Below are 245 nucleotides of genomic sequence, written 5' to 3'. Positions count from 1 at the left end.
CCTCACCTCTGTATCGTCAGGTCCCCCCCATCCCCGCTCTCCAGCCTCCTTACCTCTGTACAATCTCCTCTTGCAGCAAAGTCTGGTCCTCCAACAGTTTCAAACTTGGGATCTGCACAAAATAAACCCCTCCTCCTTCTGTTCCCAGGCCAACCACGTCACAGGAAGCCGTCCCCAAAATCACCGTGACTCGGGTGACGCTCGGAGGAGAGCTGCGGACAGAAAAAGATGATGGTTACAATATG

At 53.9% G+C, this 245-nt stretch overlaps 1 protein-coding gene across 1 annotated transcript in view; it reads right to left on the bottom strand.

Moving 5' to 3' along the window:
- LLGL1 (LLGL1, scribble cell polarity complex component) overlaps positions 1–245 on the bottom strand; it is a 56,228-nt gene that overhangs the window by 30,705 nt on the left and 25,278 nt on the right. The window contains exon 5 of the mRNA XM_018569306.1: positions 54–212. Coding sequence (XP_018424808.1) covers positions 54–212 — 159 coding nt within the window. The remainder of the gene's footprint in view (positions 1–53; positions 213–245) is intronic.

Source organism: Nanorana parkeri, unplaced genomic scaffold, assembly GCF_000935625.1.
Source record: "Nanorana parkeri isolate BGI_ZX_2015 unplaced genomic scaffold, ASM93562v1 scaffold1320, whole genome shotgun sequence".
NCBI classification, from domain to species: Eukaryota; Metazoa; Chordata; class Amphibia; order Anura; family Dicroglossidae; genus Nanorana; species Nanorana parkeri.
This window is presented reverse-complemented; position numbering and strand designations above follow the sequence as displayed.